Source organism: Coffea arabica, chromosome 2c (assembly GCF_036785885.1).
Source record: "Coffea arabica cultivar ET-39 chromosome 2c, Coffea Arabica ET-39 HiFi, whole genome shotgun sequence".
NCBI lineage: Eukaryota > Viridiplantae > Streptophyta > Magnoliopsida > Gentianales > Rubiaceae > Coffea > Coffea arabica.
This window is the reverse complement of record NC_092312.1, coordinates 16,347,675-16,373,013: the sequence shown is the minus strand read 5'-3', so window position 1 is coordinate 16,373,013 and position 25,339 is coordinate 16,347,675. Positions and strand designations below refer to the sequence as shown.

General features: G+C 37.1%; 4 protein-coding genes across 6 annotated transcripts; 3 read left to right on the top strand and 1 right to left on the bottom strand.

The window, feature by feature from the left end:
* Positions 1 to 192: 192 nt before the first annotated feature.
* On the bottom strand, positions 193 to 2,364 carry LOC113731279 (uncharacterized). Of its 2 annotated transcripts, none has more exons than XM_027256447.2 (3): positions 2,218 to 2,364; positions 651 to 870; positions 193 to 537 (listed from the first exon to the last, which is right to left on the bottom strand). In XM_027256447.2, exons 2-3 carry the CDS (start codon positions 837 to 839, stop codon positions 445 to 447), a joined length of 282 nt encoding a protein of 93 aa, XP_027112248.2. In that variant the 5' UTR covers positions 840 to 870; positions 2,218 to 2,364; the 3' UTR covers positions 193 to 444. The 2 variants fall into 2 exon arrangements, with proteins under 2 accessions (XP_027112248.2, XP_071930734.1); XM_072074633.1 differs by lacking the exon at positions 2,218 to 2,364 and adding an exon at positions 963 to 2,202.
* Positions 2,365 to 3,831: 1,467 nt separating this feature from the next.
* Positions 3,832 to 5,822, top strand: LOC113731278 (3-ketoacyl-CoA synthase 4-like). Its single transcript, XM_027256446.2, has one exon. The coding sequence runs from the start codon at positions 3,927 to 3,929 to the stop codon at positions 5,481 to 5,483; it is 1,557 nt and encodes a 518-aa protein (XP_027112247.2). The 5' UTR covers positions 3,832 to 3,926; the 3' UTR covers positions 5,484 to 5,822.
* Positions 5,823 to 12,319: 6,497 nt separating this feature from the next.
* On the top strand, positions 12,320 to 15,197 carry LOC113733493 (uncharacterized). Its single transcript, XM_072074632.1, has 4 exons — positions 12,320 to 12,906; positions 14,544 to 14,633; positions 14,741 to 14,809; positions 14,926 to 15,197. Exons 1-3 carry the CDS (start codon positions 12,367 to 12,369, stop codon positions 14,798 to 14,800), a joined length of 690 nt encoding a protein of 229 aa, XP_071930733.1. The 5' UTR covers positions 12,320 to 12,366; the 3' UTR covers positions 14,801 to 14,809; positions 14,926 to 15,197.
* Positions 15,198 to 17,610: 2,413 nt separating this feature from the next.
* LOC140035093 (uncharacterized) lies at positions 17,611 to 19,928 on the top strand. 2 transcript variants are annotated; one of them, XM_072074630.1, is made up of 4 exons: positions 17,611 to 18,301; positions 19,003 to 19,110; positions 19,295 to 19,362; positions 19,530 to 19,928. In XM_072074630.1, the coding sequence occupies exons 1-4, from the start codon at positions 17,687 to 17,689 to the stop codon at positions 19,654 to 19,656; spliced, it is 918 nt and encodes a 305-aa protein (XP_071930731.1). In that variant the 5' UTR covers positions 17,611 to 17,686; the 3' UTR covers positions 19,657 to 19,928. The 2 variants fall into 2 exon arrangements, with proteins under 2 accessions (XP_071930731.1, XP_071930732.1); XM_072074631.1 differs by having other exon boundaries at positions 17,613 to 18,301; positions 19,021 to 19,110.
* Positions 19,929 to 25,339: the final 5,411 nt, after the last annotated feature.

The window sequence follows — 25,339 nt, the reverse complement described above, 5'->3', positions numbered from 1 at the left end:
GTATTTTGCTAACTGCATCCAAGGAAAAGAGTATTCGTCCTTTATGATCCAACAGATCATCAAGCACACTTCACGAGTTACAAAACTGCCTGGTAACTAATTACGAAGCTATTTACACAATATATGAACATACAACACCGCACACGCAAAGTCAAAGGCTTGAAATCAACTGTATTTTTTTGCAAAAAAAGACACTAGAAACCCAACCAAATTTCATCTCATGACCAGCCCCGGTCCAGGTTAATATGCAATTTAACAAACGCTATCAACTCCACCATGTTAACACAGTGATATAAATGACAAACTAACTCAAAATGGGGAAGATGGACGATTCTCCCATTTCAGACAGAAAACACACATCCACAGAGTGGGATGTGCGACCAACTGTAAAGTCTTCCTCTTTTATTTGACATCAGGCTGTTAATACAAAACTTGCGGGACATTTTACTCGGACAATGATGTTCGAAGGGGCAGTGAGCTTTCAACATTAGCAGTCTCTGCGTTTCGCTCTGCAACAACTTTTGACATGCTAAACATCTGCACGAGGTCAAAATTAATATCAACAATACTAGTAATTAGACAAAGAATATTCATAATTCGCGGTTCAAGAAGTTCCTCATAGGATTTGGTATAAGGAAGTGGACTAAAACCTTTTTTATTGTCTTCTGAAAGCAAGTTTTGTGCTCATCCATTGAAGCATGCATGAACTCATCTATGTGATCCTTCAAATCTTCCAAAAAGGTTGCATCTTCATTCTTCTTCTTTCTGCAAGAAGTCATGGCTTGAGTTGGAGCTTTGGAGGATGGCAGCTTTTCATTTTGGCTATTTTCAGCTGCCATGGTACCTGGTGTGAAGCTTTTCCCTAAAGAACTATGACCATGCCACAAACAAAAAAAAAATGTTAACCCTAAGGTGTTCACTGACAATAGCATTAACTCAACAAGGAGCAAATATTCGTTTACCTAGGAAGAGCTTAGCATGTACTTGTTATGTTTATCAACAAGATTCTGAAAGACCAGACACCCAAGGAGTTCCCACTTCAAGTACAATAGAAAGGAAATAGGAAACAAGAAAGTGGAACTGTTTCCAAATAGCAAGCAAATTGATTTCAAGATTCACAGACCTTCTGCAGCTGATCACATAAACTCAAATCTAAGCAAAAGAAAATCACCTAGCCCAAGTCTAAGATCGGATAAGCTCTTAAAATGCATTAGGCAAGACTATATTGTTACACAATTCCCACTACCTAGTCAACCTTATCTAGTTGTACCAGTTCCAAACCACACATAACTAAATATCAAACATTTGAATAAGAATCAGCATATCGTCAGGTGAAACCAACAAACTACAGAGCATTTAATAATGCACTACCGCAAAACCAACAGGCTACATGGTATTTAATATTTCACAGGATCGAACGTCAATATTCAAATTAGAGAAAACCATACTATAACAGGGCCACTAAAAATTCACAAATTTGTGAACTGATAACATTCTCAGTCGACCAAATCCAAGTATGTAAAGCCATACAACGATCAAGGTGCTTCCCTGACCAATCAACACTGTCCCTGTTCCCGCTCTCATAAGCTCCTAAACCTTTTAGAAGTGGGAATGCAAAGAAATGGAAAGCATCATGTAATTTTTTCAATAGAAGCTAGAAAAAGAATAGTAACCACATGCGCCTCATCTTGGGAAGCATCGGACAAGTCAGACAACCCAACTAAAAAGTTGTTCGCAGATTACGAACAACGAAATTTTGTCGGACTTTTAAATTCTAGGCAACTTAAAGAAACGAATCCCTCATGATGGACATCGGGAAGAAGAAGCCCGAGAGGATAAAATTATAGACAAGATAATTCAAAAAATCTTTCTCATCTAACCGTGCCTTCGAGCCCAGCTACAAGTTAACAAGCCACAAAAAAGCAATAGCAAGTATTAAGGAACAACACGCATATCAACTATTTGACAAAATTCCGCAGAGGCTTACAGAGAATGCAAACAATATCAATAGACTCAGATTTCTTTACGAGACTTCAATTTTTTCCTTTTACTCTTCCACTTCAACTTGAATTAGTTTGTTAGGGGAATCGCTGACAGATTGCGATAAAACATAGTAAAGGATTATGCATGGAAGATTTCCGAACCTAAAAGCAGGAGCACCAAAAAATTAAGAAAAGTAAATGAAATTATTCGCATTAAGGGATAGAAAACGAGTACCTTTCAGATCAAACTGAAGCAATTGGGTGAGCTTGCCTTCTAAGTTCTAACTAACTTCGAAATCGAAAAAAAAAAAAAAAAAACGCCGGCAAATATTAAAAATCGTGTGAGAATGCTCTGTGGAATAAATAAATAAAATTATTTACAAGAGAATAGAGGTGGGGCTGATCTAGTCTCCACGTGTTGAAAATTCAGTGGGCAGAAAAAAGCCGACATTTTGTCTGATTGGGTGTCGGCTTAAATTGATTAACGCCCCGGGCGTAGAGTAGTGTGTCCCGGCTTGGAAAACAAGTTGTCTGTAATGGGCTTGGCGGAGGGTAATGGTCTCCCGTTGGGCCGCAGCCCATTGCCTTCACTCGGACTAAGTGAGAAAGTTAAAAGCTATTTTTGGAAATTTGATTGTTGATGTCATGGCAGAATTCCCAACACAAAAAAAAAGAAAAAAGAAAAAAGAACTATTTCGATCCTAACACAGGTTTGTATTCGGGAAATGCTTGCCAAACCAAAAGCTCCAATTTTCGACTTTACCAAAAATTACCTTTAAACCAAATTAACGAGGAGTAATCAAATAAGGTACTTTTTTGGAGTGTTATTATCAAACAAACAAACACATTCACTTTTCAGGGACCGCAAAAAAAAAAAAAGAAAAAAGAGAGAAAACAAATTCAAACCTCAAAAGTAAGTAGAAAAGATCACACCTTCAATTGGAGCGTGAAGTGAAGTTTGTACTCAATGTTCATTCAAGTATTTTAGTTCCGTTTGTAAATGTAATTTGGTTACATGAAACGTTTGAAGTTATTTTTCTTTTCCGTTCCAAACGTTTTATTGGAATTTAATAATCAATCGGTCAAATTGACGTCAAGTACGAAGGTTAGACTAGTCCACTTTACCATGTGTGGCGATAAATCACTTTACAATTGCAAGTTGTTGTGTTACATAATTCGTCTCTGTTTAACGCTGCAAATTAAATCATGCAGAATTTTGTATTCAGTATGTTTGATAACCAAAATGCGTCTTACCACTTAACGCAATAAGTATTGTTGAATTTGTGTACAAAATCATTCCCCGGCTTAGAGCCAGAGATCAATGGGAGATGACCATAAACAGAGAAGAGTGAGGAGGGTAAACAATTACTAGCAGCAGCAGCAGAGCTAAGAATAAACCTGACAAATTAAATTAATCGCTTTAAAATTTCCCTCCATTTCCGCTATTTCTAACCTTCTTCATCAATGCTCGCTCGGTGTCTGCTACTATATGGTTACATACCATCACCATTTTGCTGATTCCAACAAAAAAAAAAACTAGAGTAGAGCAGTCCACAAGATTGTACAGTTCTCATCCAATGCCTTGTTATTGACTGACTCTGGCCGTTGTGCAGTTGTATCTACCCTTTCCTTCTTTCCAGATCCGTCCTCCCCTCTGTACCTACTTACTCACAGCTACTTACTCACAGCTAGCACACCCGCAACACACACTCCTCTACATCATAGATCACATAGCACACGCACGGTACATATAATACCTGGTCGACAGCAACCCATCCTCCCCCCTCCCCCCCCCCCCCCCCCCCCCCAAAAAAAAACAAAACACATTTGATTATTTGAAAGTGAAACAATCCCGCAACATAACATTAGTTACGTTACATTACAACCCCAAACTCAAAACACAAAACCCAGAACCAAAAGCCATTACTGTCCTCCTGCCGTAGTATGAGCAATCACAACGAGGCGGCTGACGGTAACCTTTGCTGTTCCGGTGCCGATCCGGTTGTTAGGATTAAAAGAGCTCGAAAAGGGCTTCCAGATTTTGTCCAGAGCGTCAACCTAAAGTACGTTAAACTGGGATACCACCATCTCATGTCTCACTTTTTGACGCTGTGCCTGCTCCCCCTCATTGCCATCACACTCCTCCAAGCCTCCCAGATGAACTATCAAGACTTCCAGACTCTCTATCTCCAACTCCAACTCAATCTCATCACCGTCCTCCTCGCCACTGCCATCATGGTCTTCGGATCCACTGTTTACATCATGACCCGGCCTAGATCCGTTTACCTCGTCGACTATGCCTGTTATCGTCCTCCTCATCATCTCCAAGTCAAGTTCAACAAATTCATGGACCACTCCAGGCTCACTGGAGATTTCGACGAGTCTTCTTTGGAGTTTCAGCGCAAGATCTTGGAAAGGTCTGGTCTTGGCGTGGAGACGTACTTGCCCGAGGCAATGCACTGCGTCCCACCCCGACCGTCCATGTCCACCGCACGTGAAGAAGCTGAGCAAGTCATGTTCGGCGCGCTTGAAAATCTCTTCAAATCCACCAACGTCAAGCCTAAGGACATCGGTATTCTTGTCGTGAATTGCAGTTTGTTCAATCCCACGCCTTCCCTCTCTGCCATGATCGTCAACAGGTACGGATTAAGAGGCAATATTCAGAGCTTCAATTTGGGGGGCATGGGCTGTAGTGCTGGAGTTATCGGAATTGATCTTGCTAAGGACATGCTCCAGGTTCACCGGAACACATACGCAGTAGTTGTCAGCACCGAGAACATCACCCAGAACTGGTATTTTGGTAACAAGAAATCAATGCTGATCCCAAATTGCTTGTTCCGTGTGGGGTGTGCAGCCACGCTATTGTCAAATAAGGCATCTGAGAAGAGAAGGGCCAAGTACAAGCTTGTCCATGTGGTGAGGACTCACAAAGGGGCCCAAGACACTGCCTTCAGGTGTGTTTATCAGGAACAAGATGACCATGGGAAAACCGGGGTGTCCTTATCCAAAGATTTGATGGCTATTGCGGGGGGTGCCCTCAAGACCAATATCACGACGCTGGGGCCTCTGGTGCTGCCCATCAGCGAACAATTGCTTTTCTTTGTGACCCTTGCGGCCCGGAAGCTCTGCAATGACGCCAAGATCAGGCCCTATATCCCAGATTTCAAGCTTGCCTTTGACCATTTCTGCATTCACGCTGGTGGGAGGGGCGTGATTGATGAGCTCGAGAAGAATTTGCAACTTTCACCAATTCACGTGGAGGCCTCTAGGATGACTCTGCATCGATTTGGGAACACTTCTTCTAGCTCGATTTGGTACGAATTGGCATACACTGAAGCTAAGGGGAGGATGAAAAAAGGGCATCGAGTTTGGCAGATTGCCTTTGGGAGTGGATTCAAGTGCAACAGTGCAGTTTGGCAGGCTCTCAGAAATGTGAAGCCATCTCCAAATAGTCCATGGCAAGATTGCGTCGATAGGTATCCTGTTGAGATGGCCAACTGATTAGCCGTCTAGCAATTGATAATTAGTATTTCATCAAGCTACCATCACCAACAGTTGTGTGTCTGACAGGTACTTCTATAGATTTCCACGAAGATTGGACAATAATTTAAGTAAGTAGATGATACTCGTACTACTCATTAGTAGTAATTGTTGTTATCCGATGTGAGCTTGGGGTTTGTGTCCTTTCCAAAGCTTGTCAAGTAGTAGTTGTAGTACTATCATTTTATGTGGAAGTTGTTCGAAAATGTTGAATTTGGCGCGACCGAAATTGCACGATTTCCCCCAGCATCGCGTCCTTGTTATACACTGAGGGAAACATGACAATATATATTGGGAAAATTGCAGAAACCTCCCCTAAGGTTTCTGGCACTTGTATTCACCCCTCCTATGGTTTAAGAAATTGCACGGACCTCTCTTGAACTTACTGATTTTTTGCATATTCAGTCCAGATGATTAAAATATTATTTTAGAGAATAAAATGAAAAATTTGTGATAGATTTGTCCTTTGTGCTACATGCCAAGTAGTATTAGTAAAGGAATGACAAAATATTACAAATTAATTAACAATTAATAAACTTTAAACGGTGTAGTTTATGTGTAAATAGGCATTATCTATTAATAAATTTGTATTTACTTTCACATATTTAATTTTTATTAAATACAAAACCTACCAGTTTTCCTTTCGCAAAAATATTAGTGCAACACTTTTTCAATTTAGTTACAAACATTTATATATTTAACATAAATTGAATGATTCAGAATAAAATGCTCATAAAGATCCAATACTCTGCTCATGTAATAGAGGAAAATCATAAAGAATTTATATTTTATGGGTCATTTCTTTTTTTTTTAATATTTAATTTATATTAAATATAGAATCTATTAGTTTCTTTTTTGTAAGAATATTACTGTAACATTTGTTGAATTTTACTTATAAACATTGATGTATTTATCATAAATTAAATGTTTGAAAATAAAATACTCATAAAGAGCTAATACTTTGAATAGGTAATGTCTATTTACCCATAAACTACACTTTTTAAAGTTTATTAATTGTTAATTGATTTGTAGTATTTTGTCATTCATTTGTTAATAATACTTGGCATATTGCACAAATGGCAAATATGGTACAAATTTTTTATTTCACTCCCTCAAACAATATTTTAATTGCCTGAACTGAATATGCAAAGAATCAGTAAGTTCAAGGGAGATCAGTGCAATTTCTTAAACCATAAGGAAGGTGAGTGCCAGTGCTAGACACCTCAGGGGAGGTTTCCACAATTTTTTCATGGAATAATTGTTTGATTACAGTGAGAATAATGGGTCCTATTATTCGGTTGTTGAGAGTTTGTGACACTGATGAAAGACCTTCTTTGGGGTATGTGTATGAAGGTTTGTTTAGAGCAATTACTGGAATCAAGAAGTTGTTTAGGAATAATGAAAGGCTATATAAGCCTTACATTGATATCATCAATGACCGATGGGATAGGATGTTGAGGAAAAATTTGCATGCTACGGCATATTTTTTAAATCCCGCTTTTTAATATGACACTGCTACATTCTCTACACATCCAGAAATTACAAATGGTTTGTTGGATTACATAGAATCAAATGTAAATTGATGCAGTGAGGAAAATTTAACAAAAGAAATTGGAATGTATCGAGAGCAGGAGGGAAGTTTTGACAGAAAACTTGCTATTCTTACTAGCAAGAAAGATAGACCAGGTAATTTATATTTTTCTAGCATTTAAATCTTTCTAATATATATATCTAATTTAAAAATATTTTGTTTATATTTAACTTTTGAATATGACAGAGAATTGGTGGAAACTCTTTGGTTGTGATGCTCCCAACTTACAAAAACTTGCAATTCGGGTTTTGAGTCAAACAGCTTCTTCTTCAGGATGTGCGCGTAATTGGAGTGTTTTTGAACGTATTCATACTAAGACAAGGAATAGTGTTGACCTTGGTCGATCAATCCTTGGTTTTGATGATTAACAAATCAAAATGTAGATTTGGGCTAATGTTTTTATGTGAGTAATTTGTTATAACAGATTCTTGTGGCATAAAAGAAGAAGCAAAAACAGGGCACTCATGTCGGACGCTATCGGACGTCCGAAAGAATGAAGAACATCAAGAAGGAAACTCTGTCGGACGCTCGTGAGGAAGCATCGGACGTCCGGAAGGATCGGACGCACGCCTCGGACGCACATCGATCGCATCGGACGTCCGAGAAATTTCGCAAAGATTTGATGACTCTCTGCCTACGTTCGGACGCAGGGTTCGGACGTCCGACAGGTGGTTTGGACGCAGGGTTCGGACGTCCGACAGGAGGTCTCGGACGTCCGACAGGCCAACGGCTAGTTTTGACAGCATTTAATATTTGATCGTTGGAGAGTCTTTTGAAGCCATTTCTCACCTTCTATAAACACCCCAAAGCACAAGAAGACAAGAGACTTTTGCCAACACAAAATACAAGCTTACAAGTGAGATTTTTGAGTAGAAAGATTCTTTGTTGGTTGTATAAGGGGTTGGGAAAGTTGGGTTGTGAGGTTGCTCAAGTGAAAACCTTGGTGAAGGTGAACCTATCACTTGGAGTGGTAAAACCTTGGTGAAGGTTGCCTCATTTGTATAAAATAGTTTTTAATTGGGTGAGTGATCTTTCAAGTGTAGGTTGTTGAGGGTTAACTAGAATTGTTGTAAAACTCCTTGGCTCAACCAAAGAGTATTTGGGGTGAGGAAGGAGTGAACCTTCACTTGTACATCTTGATTAGCATCGCCATCAATTGAAGAGACTATTGGATTGATATTTGGTTTGCATTTCTTATCTTTTCTCTTTAATTAAGTTTTCTTTATTGTGCTTAAATTTGATATATCTTTGTGCATCATTGTGAAATTGTTTGTACTCATTGGGTTGCACCGGGCACTTACAGTTGGTATCAGAGTTTGGTCTCTTTTGATCAAGCTTAACCGCTTAGAGTAAAAATCATGGCAACCATAAAAGTTTCTTTTTTAGAAGGGCAATCTATTGATAGACCACCTATGTTTAATGGTTCTCATTTTAGCATGTGGAAACAAAGAATGATGATTTTCTTACAATCCGTTTATATTGAATTATGGTATGTGGTAGAAGATGGTCCTTATGAAACTAGAATAGTTGACTCCACCACCAATTTGAGTAGATTAAAGACTAGACAAGAATTGAATGAAAAAGACAAGAGATACCTTTCTTTAAATGCCAAGGCCATTTGTATATTGTACAATGCATTAGATGTAAATGAATCTAGCAGGATTAAAGGTTGTAAATCAGCTAAAGATATTTGGGATAAATTGTGTGTATTTCATGAAGGTAACCAAGATATTAAAGAACAAAAGAAATCTTTGCTTGTTTCTCAATATGAATTTTTCAAAATGCATCCTCTTCAAAATGTTGATAAGATGTGTAGTAGATTTTGTGACATTATTGAAGATCTTAAATTGCTTGGAAAAGAATATTCTTTGGGTGAGAAAAATAGAAAGATTTTGAATGCCTTGCCAAAAGAATGGGAAAACAAAATAAATGCTATAGAAGAGGCAAAGGATTTAAATTTTATGTCCATTGAATCTCTTGTGGATACCCTAACCTCTTATGAATTAAAGCTGAAATTCAAAGTGCAAGAGGAAGAAAATGCAAGAATGTATAAGAGAGGCATAGCTTTTAAAGCATCTCAAGTGGGGGATAACCCATCCTTCATGGGTAATGAATTCATGGAAGTGGACAATGATACAACTCCTCACATCAAAAGTTTCAAGAAGACCTTCAACAAGAGATGCTCAAGAGGAGATTGCAAAATTACATGGGATGAATGCAATTCAAAAAGAGAAAAAGAAGAGTTGGCCCAAATGGCACTAATGGCCGTTGGAGAAGATGAGGTAAGTTCTTATCACTCTTCTTGTGATGAAGATAATGAAGATGATGATGTGAAAATTCTTATGATTAAAATGCATAAAAGTTTGAGAAAATCTTATGCTAAAAATAAAGATTTGAAAACAAAAATAAATAATTTGTTGGAAGAAAACTCCAAACTGTTTCAAAAAAACAAATGTTTGAGAATGGAAAATGATGATTTAAAAAATCAAAAAAGTGTTTTTGATTGCAAAAATAATTTGAAAAGGAAGTTAGAACAAAAAACAAAGTTTTATGAAAAAATGTTGGAGGAACAAAATGTGTTAAAGAAAAGAATTAATGACTTGAACGAGTTTCTCCAAAATGAAAAATAAAAGTTTTCTCAAACAAAAGAAAGCAAATCTTTTCAAGGCACAAATAAGTTTGCTATGATAAGAAATAAGAAAATTAGTTGCATTAAATCTACCTATGTGCAAAATACTTCTATCATGTGTAACTTTTATTGCAAATTTGGACATATGGAAAATGATTGCTATGTAAAGAAAAATATGAGAAAAGGCATGAAATTCATGTGGATTGCTAGATCATGTCGTATTAACTCCCAAGGACCCTATAAAGAAAGGGTACCAAATGAAATTTCTCATATTTAGACACATCATGATGATTTGATCCAAGAAGTGCTATATGGTTGTAAGTACAATTGAAAATTTTGATATTCAATATGGTCTTGATTTGAAAAATAAAGGGGGAGTTTGTTTTTGATTGATGCCAAAAGGGGGAGTAGGATTTATTGAAATTTCTTTGTATGTTGGCACTTTCTAAGGGGGAGCTTTATTTGAACTTATTTGATAAAAGAAATCTTCATTTTGTTTGTCATCATCAAAAAGGGGGAGATTGTTGACCTTGGTCGATCAATCCTTGATTTTGATGATTAACAAACCAAAATGTAGATTTGGGCTAATGTTTTTATGTGAGTAATTTGTTAGAACAGATTCTTGTGGCATAAAAGAAGAAGCAAAAATAGGGCACTCATGTCGGACGCTATCGGACGTCCGAAAGAATGAAGAACATCAAGAAGGAAACTCTGTCGGACGCTCGTGAAGAAGCATCGGACGTCCGGAAGGATCGGACGCACGCCTCGGACGCACATCGATCGCATCGGACGTCCGAGAAATTTCGCAAAGATTTGATGACTCTCTGCCTACGTTCGGACGCAGGGTTCGGACGTCCGACAGGTGGTTTGGACGCAGGGTTCGGACGTCCGACAGGAGGTCTCGGACGTCCGACAGGCCAACGGCTAGTTTTGACAGCATTTAATATTTGACCGTTGGAGAGTCTTTTGAAGCCATTTCTCACCTTCTATAAACACCCCAAAGTACAAGAAGACAAGATACTTTTGCCAACACAAAATACAAGCTTACAAGTGAGATTTTTGAGTAGAAAGATTCTTTGTTGGTTGTATAAGGGGTTGGGAAAGTTGGGTTGTGAGGTTGCTCAAGTGAAAACCTTGGTGAAGGTGAACCTATCACTTGGAGTGGTAAAACCTTGGTGAAGGTTGCCTCATTTGTATAAAATAGTTCTTAATTGGGTGAGTGATCTTTCAAGTGTAGGTTGTTGAGGGTTAACTAGAATTGTTGTAAAACTCCTTGGCTCAACCAAAGAGTATTTGGGGTGAGGAAGGAGTGAACCTTCACTTGTACATCTTGATTAGCATCGCCATCAATTGAAGAGGCTATTGGATTGATATTTGGTTTGCATTTCTTATCTTTTCTCTTTAATTAAGTTTTCTTTATTGTGCTTAAATTTGATATATCTTTGTGCATCATTGTGAAATTGTTTGTACTCATTGGGTTGCACCGGGCACTTACAAATAGGTTGGAGCATCAAAGGCTCAATGATCTTGTATATGTGCATTACAATTTACGTTTGCAGTATTGGTACATGTAAATGGTTTATTTTTATAAATGACATTTCATTCTTTTTAAGAAAATATTTTAGTACTAACTAAGTGTATATGTTGTATATATACATATATATATATATATATGTTATAGGCATAATGAGCAAAAGATATCGTATGATCTCGTTGATTATGAGTCAATTAATAAAACAGAATTTTGGGTGGTTGAAGAAGAATAAGAAGAGGAGCTTGATTATGAGGAGTTAGAGGAAGAACTTGAAGAACCTCCAATTCATGGTCAATGGTCAAATTCTGAACAACTTGAAGGTTAGTTTGACATAAATCATTAGTTTGATGCAAAAAATAAAGCTAGTATGATATAATATTCAATCGTTGAATATGTATATAATTAAATATGCTAATTTTTTAGACGATGGAGATGAAGTAGAAGATGTTGATTTAGAAATATTTCAGCGTCGAAACTTTTTTAATGATGAAGATGATGATTGACATTAAATATTCAAATGGTAATTGGTATAGAATTATTTGTACTCTTTTATTTTTATTTTTAAGATTTGTATCAGTTGGTGTGATGAAACTAACATGATTTTATACTTTTATCACTTGTCAGTGATTCATATAATGGTCTTGGATAATGATGATGACTTGTCAAGATGGCTTTTTTTGAAGTTTTGTTGTCCCAGAATTATGAAGAAGATTATCGAAGCCTCAGAAATTGGACTCGTTTGAACCTTTTGATTGTTTTCTAGACATGTATTGTTTTTTGTTAATTTTAATATTTAGACAATTGGACATGTAAGTTTGATAACTATGTTAATTGTGTGTGTGTTAATTATTGGATATTGCTCTTATATTTATTGTGGTTCGACATTTATATCTTATTCTGTGCATAGGTGTGTGTATATATATATATATATATATATTATTTATTTATTTATTTATTAAATTTCGATTGAACCGATTGATCGATTAAATTTTGATCCTTTTACCTCACCGATTCGATTGACGGTCCGGATTTAAAAACATTGGCATGGAGTGATGAAGCTGGCTGGTATTATCGAACCGGGGGGACAATCATGAATTTTTGGGTCCCAACCCAAGTCGTCAGCCACCAAAACCAAAGACCATCAACAAATAAGTCGCCGATGGTACTTATTCATGGATTCTTCGCCGACGGCATTCTTACGTGGCTTTTCCAAGTTCTGGGCTTGACAAGAAACTACGCCGTTTACGTCCCTGACCTCCTTTTCTTCGGGGACTCCATCACCGGGAGACCTGAACGGACGGCAGATTTTCAGGCCGAGTGCTTGGCCAAAGGCTTGATGAAGCTGGGAGTGGAGAGGTGCAGCGTGGTGGGGTTTAGCTATGGAGGGATGATTGCATTCAAACTGGCGAGACTGTATCCTGACTTGGTGGAATCCATGATTGTGTTCGGATCAGTTCCGGATTCGACGGAATCAAACAGCATGGCGACATTGGAGAAGCTTGGGTTCTCGAACTGGTCGGACATTTTGTTCCCGGAAACAGTGCAGGGACTCAGACGGCTTCTTTCAATCGGGAGCTACTCAAGCTTATTCACCAGGTTTCCTAATTTCATCTTTAAGGATTTTCTCCAGGTACTTTGCTATATTCTTTTCTCTCTTGCTACTTATTCGAATGTTCACCCAAATCCCTTCCCTATAGAGAAACTGGTAGCGGGCGGGAGAATTTTGCTTTAACAAATTGACAAAAACTTGGATAGATATGGTCTTTTAACCCCAAATTTATTACACCATCTCATCAACCCAATATTTGAAAATGTGGTAAAATGCAGAGCTGATATCTTCTTCCTCTAAAACACGTCTATTCCCAACTTAAACAGCTACCACTATGCAAATATCATAATCGATGTGTTTTTGGGTGATAGTGATGGCAAGAATACAAGTACGACGTAAAGCTTGAATATACCTAATCATAGGTGGATGATGTTTAGACCAGATCTACTTTCTAAACAAATTTATCGATGTATTATATCCACAACATCCCCGGTATATGATGAAGTACTAGTAATATTCATGTTAGGAATAGAATAAAATCTTAAAGATTGGGCCAAAGAAAAAGTGGCAAAAGCAGATGCAGATGACGGTTTTTCAGGCAGAGGGTAGTAGATAATTGCCCCCCTAGCAAGCGTTTCAATGGTTAATGGTATTTCAGTTCAATCTCAGTTGCCTGTATTCTATGCATGCTTGTTGGAGGAGTTGCCTTCTCTCCAATTTCTCTTCGATTATCCCAACTGGAAACACAGGATAGATTGCATTGGAGGTGTTCGAATAGGTGATTATTTTACGTATCATTTAGAATAATTAATGCAGCACTTTTTTTATAAAATAGAAAGACTTATATCATCCTACAATAATTCCTTCCCTTTTTTTGGGTTTCGGGTACGACGATATGCCTCTTTTTATTCAGCGTCAATTATGTATATAACATCTATGTCAAAACTTACTGAATTTATTATGTAGTAATATCAATTCGTATCATCCTAACCTCAGGAAGTGGCACGATCAATGTCTGACTTAGCAATTGAATATTGGTTCCGACTTCCTAGACGATCTTGTAGACCTACAGTTTTGGTGTCCACTCCTTATCAATTTTGAACTTGGAACTTGGTCTCTCAATCTTTTGAGGATAAGTTCTTTCATAATTTTGTGGGGGCAGGCAGAAGGTGGTAGATGCTTACCAACTTTCCTCCAGTCAGCCATCTAAGGTCAGTGTCAGATGTAAGGCCGAGTTTGGGAATTCAGGAAGGGAAAAAAAATAAAAGAAAAGAAAAGGAGAAAGGTACAGTTCTGTGAGAAAAGAAAATAGGATTGAGAGACAAGGGCAAAAAGAGAAAATAATTGATTTTGAACTCATTTGGTGTTATTAATATTTGACACTTGTGGGTTAATTTGGCACATATATATATATATATAAAAAAAACAAGAAATGAGTTGAAGTTTCCCTTCATCTATCTCCATCATTCCATTTCGTTTCTCTCTCTCTCTCTCTCTGGTTAATTTTCTTTCCATTTGAACGTCCCTAACAAGTAACAAGGAGCAACTTTACCCTTGTCTTCCTTCAAAAATGAATTTAAATAAAAAAAAAGTTTTCTTTCCTTTTCCCTTGTTTTCTGTCTAAATCTAATTTTCCAAGCTAAAAAGGGTAGCATCCAATCCTGTAGCCGCAAATATAGAGGGAAAAGATACTCACATATTTCTTTTCCTCATTGCAGGCTATGTTCCATAGCAGGAAAGAGAGAACGGAGCTTCTAGAGGCAATGGTTGTCCCCGACCAGGAGTTTACACCCACAGCGTATTCCCAGGTTGCCCATGCTATATATATATATATATATATATATTGTAAAAAATACTACTCCATATTGTATGATCTAGTGGCGCTAACTCGAAAATGCCTCCTTAATTACTGCAGAGAATTTATCTACTGTGGGCGAATGAAGACAACATTCTCGACTTGGATGTTGCCCCATAACATAAACTTGTGTGTCTCCTCCCCCCAAAGTCCAAACTCAACTTTTATCTATAATATACTCAAGTTGTAAGGCAACTTTTTAGCTTCCATTAATGTACTGAAAGAGTCACTGGCTTTTGTTGTAGGGAATTGAAAAACAAGGCCAGCTTGTACTGCATGGAGAACGCCGGACACATTTCTCATCTAGAGCGACCCTGCATTTACAACAACCACCTCAAGAAAATTCTTCAGTCACTCCGCCTGTGAAAATTTAACCCCCAAAAAAAAAAAAAAAAAAAAAAAACGTCGAAGCAATGAACCTTCATTTGTGGCTGTATTGTATTAATTGTTGGGTCACTTTTTTATTTATTTTTGAAAAGGGAAAGAAAGCAAGAAAGAAATGTTTTCACACACTAAATTCATTTACATCCTCTAGTTAACTAATTAGCCTTGGTTGTAATTAACAATGCACATTCCTCAAGCGTCGTGTTTCTGGAGCTGGAAGAACACATGCTATTATGATTAACCTTTTTCTTGAACCGATCGAACCAGAAAAAAGAGACAACCAATTGCAACCCTGGGCTGAATGTGGCTCCGCCACTGAGTCGTGAGATGTAGCTCTTTCAAGTCGATCATAGCCTTGACAAGGGATTAGATTATGCCGTTTGCGTCCGCTATTATTGTACTAGACCTCATTTTCTTTAGGCCATTCCATCGCCTGCGATACCAATGTAAGAACTGAATTCACATTTTGTACTTGACCTTGTTGAAACCATAAATCTTCGTTATTGCATGTTATTGATGGCACTACTTCAATGTTCTTGGCATGCACAAGACTCGTTTTTCCCAGAAAACAAAAACACAAAAAAGGTGTTTTTCTCTTTTTTTTTTCATTTTATTTTTTAGTTGACCAAGGTTGTAAAGGTTTTAATGAATGACAAATTGGGGGGGGGGGTTTCTGCATTTAATCCAAAAAAAAAAAATGGTAACATGTTAACAATTTTTCTGAAAAAAGGAAAAGAAAAAAAATCCAAACGGTGCTTAGTTTTATCGGTCAGTCAACAATTTTTTTTCCGGGGGCGGGCGGGGGGTGGTGTGGATGTTTTAATTCACAAGTCACAACGCCAAACCACCTAGTCTTGCCCTTTGCATTTAAAGACTTAAATCCTAATTTACTCCAATCCTGACTTATACTACTATTCCCCAATGTTATTGCCGTTGTAGTGTTTTTAATGCCACGGCAGTAAATCTCTCATCGAACGTCAACACTTGGTATGGACTCGTCAAGGACATCGTAGTCAATGTGAGTTGGAGCTACTGTCCCAGTAAAATTATCGATTTTTGTACGAAATCGGTGGCCGGGATCGCATTTATATCCTATCATCCTTAATGATGAGCCCCGTAAACATGAAAATTATCATCCGGGAGCAGTTGAGTTCCTACAGTGGACCATTAGTGTTACCACTTTCCTCCTAGGGTTGGTGATCAACAGTCAGGCTCCATTTATTTCCAGCATGCTTTCCAGCTGCTTCTTTCCCTTTACTGGTCGTGCCTTTTACCGCTTTTCACCAAGAAAGCTGGATATCAACATCCAGTCCAATTAGCCAATTGGTTCCGAAGGAGGGCATAGTTTTCTGGTTATGAATCTTATGATGTGACAAAGTCTTCTTTGTTCTGTGTTGCTTAATAAGATTTCTCTTTCTTGAGACAGGACAAACTTTAATACTCAGTGTTTAGTTTATGGTAATCCTAAAACCAGATATAGAATTAACGAGCAAGTAGAATGGAGAACAGTTATTATTAGAAGAGTAGTGAAGTCCGAACCCAGCTGCAGTAGCAGATTCATGTTTGTGAACTAAATTGCTCGTGTGTTTTTCTTTGTTTTGCGGACAAATTAAGAAGGCAGAGAGTTGTGGATGTAACATTGGAAAAGGAATCATGCGCAGCCGGAGAAGTGGACGTCGATTAAGAGTCAATAATTACTCAGGAAACCAAATTATTAGGAGCACATGACAAGCTTAAGTATCGGTGAATTGAAACGTATGATCAGCACTCTCAACTCAATTACTGACCATTGATCAACTTCATTCTTATAGCCCCCATTATCTCATTTGCTCACTCCACGAGACGTCTCATGTCCATGAAGTTGGCATTGGAAAAAAAAAAAAAAAAAGGAAAAAAACATTTTGTACTACGTAGTATTAACTTTCTTTGTCTGAAAAGTACTGGTAGACGAACAGCAGTAATTACCATGAATGCGACCTAAGGATCTTCCACCGGTGTGCAAGGACGCGTACTAAATGAAATCCGCCCCGATAAATGCTGACGCCATGGGCATTCTGCGCCATCATAACTCTCCTTAGCCTGCACAGCACAGCTTCTCGCAGTCTTTATGACATGCTGATGCAGTAGTCGTTGTCTTGGCAAGCACATCAAATTCTAGATTTTATATACTTACTCAGTTAATTTTGACAGTCCTAATTTTTTTTTATCTGTCTCAAATTATAATTTACTTTTTAATTAAAAAATATAATTATTTTTTTAATTTTTTAAAAATATTTTTATTTAATATAAATTATTATTACTATAAATTATTTTATTTAATATAAATTATTAGTATTAAATATAACCTACCCCATTTAATACAATTAAATTTTTTAAAATATATTGATATATAAAAAGTTAATTTTATTTAATGCATGAATATTTTAAAAAAATAATAATTTAAATTTATTTTGTAATCAATTTAATTACTTTTACTTAAACGGTGCAGAAAAGATTAGACTATCAAAACGAGATAGAGGGAGTATATATATACATGGGCACACAACTCGAGAAATATATATCAGCAAAAGCTTAGCATTTTAAAGCCCTCTAATCCATCTGCACTACACAGAGACTGGAACAATGGTGAACCTGTTCACTGCCGCGAAGCCCTTTGGAGCTTTGTTGATGAAGCTGGTTGGGATCACACAACAGAAAATCGAAATCGAAGCAGGGACCATCATGAACTTTTGGGTCCCTAATGAAATGGCTAACAAACCAGTTGTGGTATTGCTACACGGATTTTGTGCAGATGGCTTGCTGACTTGGATCTTCCAAGTCCGAGCATTGAGTAGGAAGTATGCGGTTGTAGTGCCTGACCTTCTATTCTTTGGTGCCTCGATCACGGACCGTCCTGATCGGTCCACCAACTTTCAGGCGGAGTCCCTGGCTAAGGGGTTGCGGATGTTGGGAGTGGAAAAGTGCAGCGTCGTGGGGTTCAGTTATGGAGGGATGGTAGCGTTCAAGCTGGCTAAGCTGCATCCTAACATGGTCGAGTCCGTGGTTGTTACCGGGACAGTTATGGAGTCAGATGACGAGACCAGTGATGAGGCCCCAGAATCGTGGAAGAAGAAGAGATTTTCACGGTGGTCACATTTTTTGTTGCCGGAAACGATCAGTGCTGGTAGAATGCTGCTGTCCTTTGGCAGTCACAGATTCCAATGGTTTCCTGACTTCGTTGTTTCTGATTTTCTGGAGGTGCGTCAAGTTGTGTTGATTTCCTTGTTGTCCATAAATTATTTGGTTTGCAATTTTTCAAATTAAAAGTTTTACATTTTTTTGTGATCACATTTCTTATTTATATTTATATTTTACATGTATCAAATCTATGATGTATTTTTTGTGATTAAAATTTGCATATATCAAATTATTACAGTATATTTTTTTAATTAAAAATTTAGAAAATTGCAATTTAAAGGAGACCTAACTTTTGCAATTATGCCTCACTTTCAGATATCGGGTCCCTTTTCTTTTTTATTTTCCCCTATGTACTAGTCTCTTTTTTTTTTTTTTTTTTTGTTTCTAAAAGTAGTTTCGGGGATGATTAGCTTGTCGTATTTGGAAGGACATGACTTCACTCAGTCCAATTTGTCCCAAGCATTTTATTTTAGCAAAATTTATCTCTATATGTTGAGGATATCTCACTTTAGTCCCTAATTTTTGCTTTAACGTATTTATTGCCCTAACTAGAGTTATACATATTAGTGGGTGGGTGGGTGGGTGATTGGGTGATGATGTGTTGCTCTCAAATCTTATACTACTATAATACTACTACTATAAGAGACTGAAAATGTCATATAGCAAAGTTATGGCGTAACACTTTCGCATTCAGACAGATTCAATACCCAAGAGGGGTAAATATGTAGTGAGATCAAAACTTGATGGGTCAAAAACAAAAGTTATGGTTTAATTGGCAGGTAATGTACAACAATAGAAAGGAGAAGGCTCAACTGCTTGACGCTTTAAACTTCGGTGATGATGACTTGGCTCCAGCTAACTACTCTCAGGTTTGTGGGTGTGAAGTCTATCCCTAATACAAATTTCAAAAATGTTTGTGATTATTCATTTAGGATATCAAGCAGAAAAAGTAACCATCTTTGAGATTTACTACGCATCATATATATATATATATAGTATAGAAGAAGTGATTTTTTCTTTCTTGGCTCTTCCAATTTGGAAAATCTGACGCAGAGGATCCATCTACTTTGGGGCGCCAATGACAGGATTTTGAGCCTGGAGTTTGCTTGGATGCTAAAAAAGTAAGCCCATTTTCAGCCATATTAAAATGTTAATAAGATGTTTTAATTAAGTGGTGATAAGCAGAGTTATGGTGTTTTCTTCATTTATTTATTTATTGTTTGCGTAAGAATAATCTCCTGCAGTATTTATTATCATTTTTCAAATCTGGCCTTTCATGATTTTATAGGAAATTAGGAGATAAAGCAAGATTGGTATGGATAGAGGGTGCAGGGCATTTAGTTCAGATGGACCGACCCTACCTTTACAACCGCTGCCTCAAGAAAATTCTTGCATCGGTGTATAGTTTATCATAAGCTATATGGTGGGTAAAAAATGGACTTCACTCATTAAGCTCATCCTTTTCTAGCTTTCTTATGGATGTCATATTTTTTTTAAAAAAAAAAAAAAAAAAAAACCAAAAACCCTTCGTCCCTTTTTTTATTTTTGGTTTTCAGTTGAAGCTGGATTTACATGGATATTCAGTTTAAGGTTTCAACCATGTCGGCTAGTTGCTAATCACCTATCTTTGGGTTCTTAAACTAAAGCGCTCCATTCTAGACTCTTTTGCCATGTGTTATACGTTCAATGTCACTTTCTGGATTAATTTTTTTTATTAGCCATAAGGAAACGGTCCATCTGCGTTCTAAAAATGAAGCAGCTAGTGCCGTGGATGCCGCTAATACTGCCAAACACAGTCGAAGTGGCTTGTTTATTTAATGCGGGATATGGTATAATTAGCGTTAATGTATCACGTGACACTTCTACGTAACCGTGACCAAGTGATAATATAGTACGTTGTTGGAGTGCTAACAATAAGTGGACCGGACTCTTCTCCGTTGCATTGGAGGGAACTTCTCTCCATTACATCCAAATAAAATTAATTTAAAATTTCTTTATGAAAATCAACTCCGTTCATAATATATTTAGGGATAATTTCAGAAATTTCCCCTGAGATTTCTAACAATTTCACTGTATTCCCTTGAGATTTTTAATATTACGCTTACCTTTCTTGATGATAGACAATGACTATAATAATCTTCATAATTTTTCAAATGACAAGTCATTGATAAAAAAAAAAAAAAAAGAGAAAGACAACAGAAAAAAGGAAAATAATTCTTCTTGATCAGGCAATGTATTGTGGCCAAACTAGTTCAATTATGACCAATAAAATTGTAGTCTTCTATTACCCAAATATACTAATTAAGGTAGATGTCTGCTTCCTTTTATCACTCAAATATGCTACTGTTGTTGATTAGCAAGCAATCATCACGGCCAACAATCCAATTGTTCATATCATTGGGTATAAAAAAAATTACTAGATTACTGAAAAATATTAGTTTGATAGATTGTACTAAAACTACTACCCCAAACTTACACTTTTGTTGATGTTTTGCCTGTTTCCTCTTGATAAAAATCAAACTTGTTCTCAATAAAATTATGTCAATTCAGAGAAAAATATATAGGCTTGATTTAGGATGACCAACCCAAATATTGAGAGCAGAGATTATAAAAATTTTGGTAACTGAGGGATTGGCCATTTGAGTGGGAAAAATGTAAGGATTGTGTGTTTTATAACTAACGATTTGGTGTGCAACATATGGACGAAACCTATAGAGATGTCAAAATCCACCGTTATTAAGGAAATTTAGATGAGGGCAATTTTGGGCATTCATATATTTTTCTGGTCTTACATCATCAAGGTGAAACCCAAACCTATGTTCTAGGAGAGGTATGTGTAATTTTCAAAACGTGAGGGGAGCTGTCTTAAATGACTAAAAACCTCAAGGGAGGTTTCTGAAATTATCCCATATATTGAAGTGCTAGTGTTAGTTAGTTAAATATGAAATTTTATGTCAAATTGACCAAGTTTTGCCTTTTGATTTTTCATTGCAAATTTTATCATACTTTTGACTCATTTTTCACTGTTCAAATGTTTTAGAATAAATTGAGTGCCAAAATATTCTAAAAAAAGTATCATTTTTTCTCATGTTGGTCTAGAGATTAAAAGGAAAAAGAATAACATAATTGCATAATTTTACAACATTGTATAAATTTAGATATGGATAAATGAAGAGACCAATGAAAAGAAATCCAATGGGGATGATTCTAACCCACAACAAGAAATCCTCAACGCATTTTAGAGGAGTCAACGAAGAGATAAGGTTGCGTATGATTGCTTTTTAAAGCGGTACCATTAAATAATTAAAAAAAAAATTAGAGCAAACGCATGACATTGCCATAAAGATAGATTCCTCAGAACTTTATTACGCATGAGAATTGAGAATTGGGGATTGCATATAACTATACTACAATTTCCTTTGAACACTGCACATACGAAGTTCCAGTAAATTCGTTCTTTCTTTTGTAGTACGCGCGGTTTGTAATAAGAAAATGTTGTTTGATGTATAACTCCAATGTTTGCAGCACAAGATACTAATGTATACTTTGGTTGGGCACATGTTATGTTAACTTTCCAGAGACAGGGGAAATGCCTAAGGTTTTCCAAGTGAAATAAGCCTATTCAGGCTAAATATACAGCTTATGTTCGTCATTTATCCTTTATTCCTCCGCAGCTCAATTAACTAATACGATCAAATGCCGTCTGATTACATGCAACTAAGAGCACGAAAAGTAGATTGAAGAAATTAAACATATGCATGTCAAAGCGAATTTAGTTCTAAAATTGTTTAAAACTCTGAACATATATATAGTTTTCTAAAAGAGCTTAACGTTGAGGTCCGAAAAATTGTGAGGTCCACTGTGGGGAGGAAGTTGGAAGTTTAGTTACAAGTTTCTCTCTACTTCCTGTCACATTGGTGGCCCAAGAGGCCGATGTGATATATATTATGAACATATATAGCTTATTTATTGAGTTTCCGGTCGAGGTATGTTTAGAGGCCAATTAATCATTTTCCTCGACTATTATGAGTTGTTCATTTTAGGTGGCCGGTCTTTGTTTGTCGAATATCAGTCCATAAAAATAAAAAGTGGTCCAAATTACGGAGTGCATTTATTTGACTTGGAAAACGAAGCCAGGAGGCCCGCAATCTGACTGAATAAGGTTGAGAATGAAAATAAAATTAAAATCGTGCTTCTTCACTTTCATATGATAAATAACTGCCGCAAAATATAAAAGTTAGACAACACAACATTTAATTTATCCATTCACGGGAGGAATTAATTATTGCACTGGAAAAGGAAAATAGTATGCACCTTCAAAATACCTCACTAAAAATATAATATAATATTGTGAGTTGAGTTTATAATTAAGTTGATACACGGGACTGCGGGATCGATCGTAGACATAATACTCCGAATTATTACGGTTTGGGCATTTTTGCAGCGCTTGAGAGGCCTGCAAAACACAAGCAAGGCGGCTTTTCAGTGAATGTTAGCATGGGAGACCGACTTATGACATCGCATCTCCGTTAAATTTCATCTTTTTCTCGCGTTGTACGTTCTCTGTTGAAGGTCCTGTGTTGAATGTAGACAGGTGGTGGAAATCTTGAAACAAGACTACTTACTTTATCGTATATTTTTACGAGTCAGATGTGATGCTTTTGGGGTTAATTGCTTAATTGGGAAGCAAACAGATGTAAGAGGTTCAATGCTTTTCGTGGGCTCACGTACATAGAAATCTAGGCAAACAGTAATTTTTATTTTACGTTCAATGGTCCTGTTACTTTAATCAGGCAAAGGTAAAATGGACAAGAAGCTACTGTTTAAACCCGTCAAGAGCAGACACACATCCAGTCCTAGTAGCTAGCAGCTAGCAGCTAGCAGCTAGTGAGGTTTCGGTACCTTTTGTTTAGTTAGGAATAGCAGTGGTTCCCCTTGTGGTGGTGTAGTTTGGGTACGGAACGCGACCTGTTTCGATGCGCCTGACATCCTCAACAAGGATTTCATAGTGTCTCTTGACTTCATCTGCGGATTTCCCTCCGCCCACAACCCTGGCCACGTTCTGCCACCGGTCCGGCGTCTCCTTATCGTATTGGGCAAGAGCCTTCTCAAACAGTTTGTTTTGCTGCGGAGTCCATGCTGCGGCTGATGATGATGATGATGATGATCCTGTCCTGCGTGAACTTAGCGAGCTTGAAGCCATGGCACTATTACTTACGTGATTTGTATCGTGTTTATCTTGTACTATGATCAAGAAGGCGGGGAATGAGAAATAGATGAACTTGGGATTTTCGATGGGAGCGATCCTCTCTATTTATAGCCGCGAGGGAGGAGCTATAAGAGATGCATGGCATGGCAGTGAAGGAGGAGCCGATCTGTGCATCTATTTTTTTTGGCTAAAGGTTGAGGAGTGAGTGACCCACCCGTCTCCTCTGCAACCACAAGGTGGTGAAGCAGCAAGAGGGTGGGGAATTTGTTGCATCTATTTATCCAAATGGGGCAATAGATATGTCACACTCTGATTTTTTTTCAAATAATTAGTAGTCTATCATTATCTTTTTTTTTTTTTTTATTTTAGTTATTGCCACTCAAGATTTTTAGACACTTTCATGAATGAATATTTAAAGTTAATTACTGCATGCAATTAATAAGAAAATGAATATGAATAAGTTGTAATTGGGTATAAATTAAAAAGCTGACCACTATATTGTTTTCTTGGCCAGATTTTGATATGGCCGTGAATTTATCATCAAGTTGATGAATTAATTGTAAGATTTAATGCTTTCCTATTAATGTAAAAGGATTGCCTATTTTTCCATCAAATTTTTTTTGGGTACAAAATACTGAGCAAATATTCATTACATAGATTTATGCGGGCTTTGTGTGTCCGAATGCTAGCTGATGAAGTCGACGCCCTTATAACCGGTATTGTTAAACTAGATTTCATCCACACACACACACACACACACACACACAAAGAGGCTCTGCATCTTCTTGGAATAATCAATTAGATTCTTCAGTTTTGAGCACTACTTTTACGGATTTACCTTCTCCTGTCAAAAGAATTGGAGAAACGGAATAGCCATCCACGTTCTGAAAATTTAAAATTGGGAAGGGCACATAATTGCAATTCTTTTTCCAAGAGTCCTCATATATCTTCCTCGGCTTTTGATGATCTCTGAATACTCGGCCAGAATCATGCTAGTCATAAACAGGATTCTAATTAAAATGCAATTAAGATAAATGAAATAGAAAAAAAAATATGTCCACTTTCTGTTTTCTTTTCTTTTCTTTTCTTTTCTTTTGGAGGGCGAAAGGAGAGCAAAAAAGTAGCAAATTTTGACTTGATGGACAATTCTACCCCACCTTCGGCTGAGTATTACTATTTGGGACAAAATGCATGGTTGTTTAAGTCAAAACTTACTCTAATCCCGTTCTTTTCCCTGCCTGGCAATATCTGCAACTGGGGTGAGGATGTCAAGTTGAAAGGTAGTCGGCAAAGTAGAAGACGAAATGGGGAGATATTATTATTGTTCCCTGATTTTGTCACCACTCGTTCAATTCAACTTTACCCTGTGCCCAGTGGCCACCGCACGTTAAGTTGCCAAGCCATATATTCAAAGCTTGGAGATCCTCCCACTAACCTTCCTAAATTACCATAAATCTTGATCCTTACAAAGACGTGAGCATCTATATATAAATCTTGTCGTCCAAAAAGAAAGAAAAATGGGATTAGATGTCTTGTCCTCTTTGCAAATTTTAAGCCGAGAAACAAAGACATTCACTTGAACTTGGACCAGCAAATATACTCGATGGTACGTTATAAATGTCAAAACATAATCCGGTGCTCTCAACTTTTAATGGCAATTCAAGGATACTAATACATAGGGAAACGCTCATTTGATTGAATTGTAATAGTAATTAAGGATCGAAACTCAACGGAGCGAGGGTTATACTTTGCACCCTTCAATTATACTTTCAGTTTGCACTTTAATGCCTAAACTCTAAATTGGTACAATTTAGGGCCCGCTTAGTTTAGGGGTTTTGATACTTAGAATTACAATAATTCCGATACCGCGCGCTTGGTCCGGTGTAATA

Coding starts and splice junctions, on each gene's coding strand:
- LOC113731279 (XM_027256447.2), bottom strand. CDS start 839: ATGGCAGCTGAAAATAGCCAAAATGAAAAGCTGCCATCCTCCAAAGCT. Junction 538..650: donor TTCAGAAGACAATAAAAAAG/GTTTTAGTCCAC, acceptor GACCTCGTGCAG/ATGTTTAGCATGTCAAAAGT.
- LOC113731278 (XM_027256446.2), top strand. CDS start 3,927: ATGAGCAATCACAACGAGGCGGCTGACGGTAACCTTTGCTGTTCCGGT.
- LOC113733493 (XM_072074632.1), top strand. CDS start 12,367: ATGAATTTTTGGGTCCCAACCCAAGTCGTCAGCCACCAAAACCAAAGA. Junction 12,907..14,543: donor TCTTTAAGGATTTTCTCCAG/GTACTTTGCTAT, acceptor TCCTCATTGCAG/GCTATGTTCCATAGCAGGAA. Junction 14,634..14,740: donor CACCCACAGCGTATTCCCAG/GTTGCCCATGCT, acceptor TAATTACTGCAG/AGAATTTATCTACTGTGGGC.
- LOC140035093 (XM_072074630.1), top strand. CDS start 17,687: ATGGTGAACCTGTTCACTGCCGCGAAGCCCTTTGGAGCTTTGTTGATG. Junction 18,302..19,002: donor TTGTTTCTGATTTTCTGGAG/GTGCGTCAAGTT, acceptor CAAAAACAAAAG/TTATGGTTTAATTGGCAGGT. Junction 19,111..19,294: donor CTCCAGCTAACTACTCTCAG/GTTTGTGGGTGT, acceptor AATCTGACGCAG/AGGATCCATCTACTTTGGGG.